This window comes from Ascidia mentula, chromosome 6, assembly GCF_947561715.1.
Source record: "Ascidia mentula chromosome 6, kaAscMent1.1, whole genome shotgun sequence".
Lineage (NCBI taxonomy): Eukaryota > Metazoa > Chordata > Ascidiacea > Phlebobranchia > Ascidiidae > Ascidia > Ascidia mentula.
The window spans coordinates 1960780-1966950 of record NC_138571.1 but is presented as its reverse complement, the minus strand read 5'-3'; the positions used below and the strand labels follow the sequence as shown (position 1 = coordinate 1966950).

Here is a 6171-nt window from a genome sequence, read left to right as displayed (position 1 = left end):
GCTACCCCCTTATTTTGTGTGGAGAAAGAAATAAGAAGTTTTGGTTGATGAGCTTGTGATCGAAAAATGTGTGCTTGATCAATGCATGAGTACTTTTGTCTTGACCAATACATGTTTATAAACTTTGTGTTTATTCAATATCACGATTCCTTCCAGAGTAGGGAGATTTAAAGCGAACGCTGAGGTTGCTTGATTACTTCCTTGAGCTGGTGATGAATGTGAGGCGAAACCTCTACTGTTATAACGCAAACATCCAGACCAGACATCGATAATCCAACCGCGGAATAAAACCAAACTCTGTAATATCTCAATCGACCTGTACTAGTTTCACATTCAAGACTCATCACTGTTTATTACGTTGTTCAATAATGCGACTGCGGGACATTTTATTTAAAGTACAACTTTATTTTGTTCAAAATACATCTACAATTTACACTGTAATATTAAACTGATTATTTCCTTCTAGAGATCCATCAAAAAGTGCCCCGACCGCACAGTGGGACGATGTGGTTGGCGACAAACACCAAAATCTGATGCGAACATTTTCTACTCATGAGCGACATCTACCGTCTTATGTCAAACAATTCCTTATTGAACTGCTTGGTTTGTAATATCTAACGCGCGGGTCGCAACCCATCGCCAGTGTGACTCTCTGTGATTCTACGTCAGAGGGTGATTCACTGCGACAAATTTGAAGTCACGTCTCCGCTGTTTTAACTTTTTTTCACTTTATTTCTTGTGTTTATTTTTCATTCACGAAGTAGTTTTGTTCAAACTTAAATGAAATAATCAGTCAAAAGCTGCACTGATGAGACCTCACAGGTAGAAACAGTGTTTACACCAGTCTTTAACTGCCAAGTATTTGATTTGTTCATCTTCATTCTATTTTTAATGGAATCATTTCTATATTATCCGCCTAACCTTAAAACCCCAACACTTCACAATTCGTGGAAACCTCTGTCAACTCATATCCTTACTCACAACACAACACTGATAAGTTCAAGATATCAGTTTCAGTGCTTATTCATTCCACGGATAAATCCATTACATTTCCTCCACCTGTGGTAAGCAACAGGAGGGTTTAGTTTAGCCATCCACTGTCTGTAACAATATTCAACTACTCTTGTGACTTCAACCATTGAGGAAACTTCCATAAAATCTCAAAACAGGAAACGGAAAGTATCTCGCGCAGGTCCGCTCAACTTTACACAATGGATCAGTGACTCTTAACTTTCATGAACGCGGTGACGCATTTCCCGCTAACAAAATGTTACACAGATTCAACAAAAAATGTTGACCACTTTTAGAGGCAGTGAAACTACGGTTTTGTTAAACTTCTTTAGGTATGAATTCACCAACGTATATCAAAACGTTGATCATTGCAGCAGCGAAAAGGTGAATGAATATGATATGGGATAAAATTCGTTAATCCTTCAAGTAAAAGCTTGTGGCGCCCGAACCAATGCGACGTATTTTCAATGCAAGGGACCAAAGGCGGTGCTGCGACAAAATATAAGAAGTAGTTAAAGAAACAACAAAAACACAAATTGTTGCCTGTAAACGTTTGTTGTGATTCGTCCCTTTCCATAGAACCTCGACCTCGTCTGAGGCGACCCAGGTTCGACCAATTAACTCACCAGCCTTGTCTTACTTGCATTTCTCGACGTGATATGACGTCGATGATATATTTAAGGTTTCTCGCCTTCCTGGTCTCCTTGCTAACTCTTTCATGTTCACTACACGAACTTGATTGCACAGCGGCCATCGTGTTGGCCGCTGTCGTCTCAGCCGGCCGAGATATTAGGCTGTAAAGTATTATATGAGGCCTAATATTGAACTTCCCAAGCGGAGATATAACGGCTACCTCTTATTCTGTGTAGAGAAAGAAATTAGAAGATTTGGTTAATGTGGGTCGGTTTATGACTGAAAACTTTGTATTTATTCAATACCATGATTGCTTCCCGAGTAGGGAGATTTCAATTGGTGGCTGAGGTTGCTTGATTACTTCCTTGAGCTGGTGATGAATGTGAAGCGAAACCTCTACTGTTATAACGCAAACATCCAGACCAGACATCGATAATCCAACCGCGGAATAAAACCAAACTCTGTAATATCTCAATCGACCTGTACTAGTTTCACATTCAAGACTTATCACTGTTTATTACGTTGTTCGAGAATGCGACTGCGGGACATTTTATTTGAAGTACAACTTTATTTTGTTCAAAATTCCTCTACAATTTACACTGTAATATTAAACTGATCATTTCCTTTCAGAGATCCAGCAAAAAGTGCCCCGACCGCACAGTGGGACGATGTGGTTGGCGACAAACACCGAAATCTGATGCGAACCATTTCTACTCATGAGCGACATCTACCGTCTTATGTCAAACAATTCCTTATTAAAACTGCTTGGTTTGTAATATCTAACGCGCGGGTCGCAACCCATCGCCAGTGTGACTCTCTGTGATCCTACGTCAGAGGGTGATTCACTGTGACAAATTTGAAGTCACGTCGCCGCTGTTTTAACTTTTTTTCACTTTATTTCTTGTGTTTATTTTTCATTCACGAAGTAGTTTTGTTCAAACTTAAACGAAATAATCTTTAAACAACAAATCTCTCTGTCTGTTAATGTAAAAGCGAGACCAGTGTCTCAGTCAAAAGCTGCACTGATGAGACCTCACAGGTAGAAACAGTGTTTACACCAGTCTTCAGCTGCCAAATATTTGATTTGTTCATCTTCATTCTATTTTTAATGGAATCATATCCATATTATGCACCTGGCCTTTAAACCCCAACACTTCACAATTCGTTGAAACCTCTGTCAACTCACATCCTTACTCACAACAAAACACTGAGAAGTTCAAGTTCTCATTTTCAGTGCTTATTCATTCCACGGGTAAATCCATTACATTTCCTTCACTCGTGGTAAGCAACAGGAGGGTTTAGTTTAGCCCTCCACTGTCTGTAACAATATTCAAGTACTGTGATGAATTCAACCATTGAGGAAACTTCCATAAAAGCTCTAAACACGAAACAGAAAGTATCTCGCGCAGGTCCGCTCAACTTTACACAATGGATCAGTGACTCTCAACTTTCGTGAACCCGGTGACGCATTTCCCGCTAACAAAATGTTACGCAGATTCAACAAAAAATGTTGACCACTTTTAGAGGCAGTGAAACTACGGTTTTGTTAAACTTCTTTAGGTATGAATTCACCAACGTATATCAAAACTTTTATCATTGCAGCAGCGAAAAGGTGAAGGAATATGATATGGGATAAAATTCGTTAATCCTTCAAGTAGAAGCTTGTGGCGCCCGAACCAATGCGACGTCATTTCAATGCAAGGGACCAAAGGCGGTGCTGCGACAAAATATAAGAAGTAGTTGAAAAAACAACAAAAACACAAATTGTTGCCTGTAAGCGTTTGTTGTGATTCGTCCCTTTCCATAGAACCTCGACCTCGTCTGAGGCGACCCAGGTTCGACCAATTAACTCACCAACTTAGTCTTACTTGCATTTCTCGACGTGATATGACGTCGATGGTATATTTAAGGTTTCTCGCCTCCTCGCTAACTCTATCATATTCACTACACGAACTTGATTGCACAGCGACCATCGTGTTGGCCGCTGTCGTCTCAGCCGGTCGAGATATTAGGCTGTAAAGTATTATATGAGGCCTAATATTGAACTTCCCAAGCGGAGATATAACGGCTACCTCTTATTTTGTGTGGAGAAAGAAATAATAAGATTTGGTTAATGTGGGTCGGCTTATGACTGAAAACTTTGTATTTATTCAATACCATGATTGCTTCCCGAGTAGGGAGATTTCAAGCGGTGGCTGAGGTTGTATGATTTACTTCCTTGAGCTGGTGATGAATGTGAAGCGAAAACTTTACTGTTATAACGCAAACATCCAGACCAGACATCGATAATCCAACCGCGGAATAAAACCAAACTCTGTAATATCTCAATCGACCTGTACTAGTTTCACATTCAAGACTCGTCATCACTGTTTATTACGTTGTTCAAGAATGCGACTGCGGGACATTTTATTCAAAGTACAACCTTATTTTGTTCAAAATACCTCTACAATTTACACTGTAATATTAAACTGATCATTCACATTCAGAGATCCAGCAAAAAGTGCCCCGACCGCCCAGTGAGACGATGTGGTTGGCGACAAACACCGACGTCTGATGCGAACAGTTTCTACTCATGAGCGACATCTAGCGTTGTTTCAAACACACGCATACTGGAGGGTTTGTAACAGACATATCTCATATCTTTGTTGTCACTTGGTGATAAACGTTGTTCAGTTAACGCCACACAGAGAAGCTTCTTTACCAAAAATAGTTTCTTATACGAAAGGGTAATTAACACAATGACGATCGTTAGTAAAACATATTTGTCTGGCAAAATACAACTCCCTCTGCGCTTCACACATAAATAATCAAAAACAACTTGTGGATTATTTAAAGGCAATTGTTTATTACCGACAAAAAAGATGAATTAAGAAACAAAAATACATATTATGGCTCTTTTGCGCATATAAAAAGTACACAGAATTGTCACTCCACCCATTTTCCAGTCGATTTGCTGAACGTTTTATCAGCTGAATAATTTTAAGGAAGAGATGAAAGGAAATCCTGTAGACTGTTGTTTATCGATAAGTTTCCCTGTTCCCGTAAAAGATTCGATAATCTTGAGTTTGAATTTATTTTTCTCTTGTTCATCCGATTACCACTAGGAGTTACATTTGTCCTTAGTGGAGTTGAGGTTTTGCTTGGGGTTGCCATGGCAACTGATGACACATCTGCACAAAACATATAACAAGACAGGAGTTAATACAAAAACTCATTTTTAATTCCAGAAAAAACAAATTGAAAACGACATTTTGTGATTTTTTGCTGACGGCAATATTGATAACGCACCCCCACCCCCGAGCATTTTAGTCAGATTGCAAACTACTATGGTAATCTGTCTGCAGCTCAAATAAAACCCAGGTTAAAAGAATTACACAGATTGACAACAAATATAAGAAAAACATGGTGGTAAGTTTGGTACAAAATAAATCACTTGTGAGCTGCAGACAGTTTTTCCACATTGTGGTGACTTTGCAATCTATGTCAATCCATAGATATGAACCACAGAAAAACACATTAAGCAAGTGCTTGGAACCATATATTGCCATGTAAGTTTACAACAATGCACTACGTTTACCTTAACATATATTAAAACAATGGTTTTACCGTGAAGTTGTGATTCTCCATTGATTTCATTCAGGTATTCTCGACTTGAACCAAACAATTTGTTAAAGTAACCACAAACTTTGCACGTCAAACGTATGCATGTTTGAGATTCAAGATATTTTTTCACCAAACGTTTTTCCTTTGCATTTGCTCTCACTTCAATTTTCCTTTTCATTTTGTTTAGACTCCGCTTAACTTTTTTGTCAAACCTTATCTTTGGTTTGATTGTCAACATGGAATTATTCAGGGTAAAAATGCTTCCACACTTCTGGCAGAACTGGGCAGAGGCTTTTACATTTTCTACAAAATATCAAAAGGGTAAAACTTTTCACCAATAGTAAACTTTACTTAAAAAAGACCATCAAAAAGACCATGTTTACAGTTTCATGTGTAAAAACATGTAGAACATACTTAGTTTCAAAACACATTTGCTTTGCATGAATTGAGACCTGCAAACAAACAAAAATATTCTTAAAAGTTTTTTAATATGATTCATAAACGTATACCACTGCAATTAAATTTCACATTAATATCATTTGACCAAAATACTTTTACTTCAATTAACTTACATAATGTTGCGAGACACTTGACAGTGTTTGACGGCAATTAAATTTGCCGCCCTCCATTGAAATTGCAAAGTTATTTTATCAGAGGAGGTGGTTGAAGTTTCCATAATATTTAAATCTACAGATTTCTGTTCAGCAAGACACGAGTGTTCAGGTTTCCACATGTTGTTATCTGTGATCACTCAACCGGAACCAATCACATAAAACTATAGACATCGTATGTCTTGTTGCAGGTTAATAAAATAATTGTAAAAAAAAACTGCAAGTTAAAAGTTTAACAAACCTTCCGATTTTTTTGTTATTTGTTAAAATTGAAGTGAAGTTGTCACGCTTTACCAGTTACGCGGGAGCAAAC

At 38.1% G+C, this 6171-nt stretch overlaps 1 protein-coding gene across 1 annotated transcript; it reads right to left on the bottom strand.

The window, feature by feature from the left end:
• Positions 1 to 4542: 4542 nt before the first annotated feature.
• Positions 4543 to 5965, bottom strand: LOC145906611 (uncharacterized). Its single transcript, XM_082994068.1, has 4 exons — positions 5820 to 5965; positions 5662 to 5699; positions 5251 to 5550; positions 4543 to 4814 (listed from the first exon to the last, which is right to left on the bottom strand). The coding sequence occupies exons 1-4, from the start codon at positions 5921 to 5923 to the stop codon at positions 4624 to 4626; spliced, it is 633 nt and encodes a 210-aa protein (XP_082850194.1). The 5' UTR covers positions 5924 to 5965; the 3' UTR covers positions 4543 to 4623.
• Between the last annotated feature and the right edge of the window lie 206 nt (positions 5966 to 6171).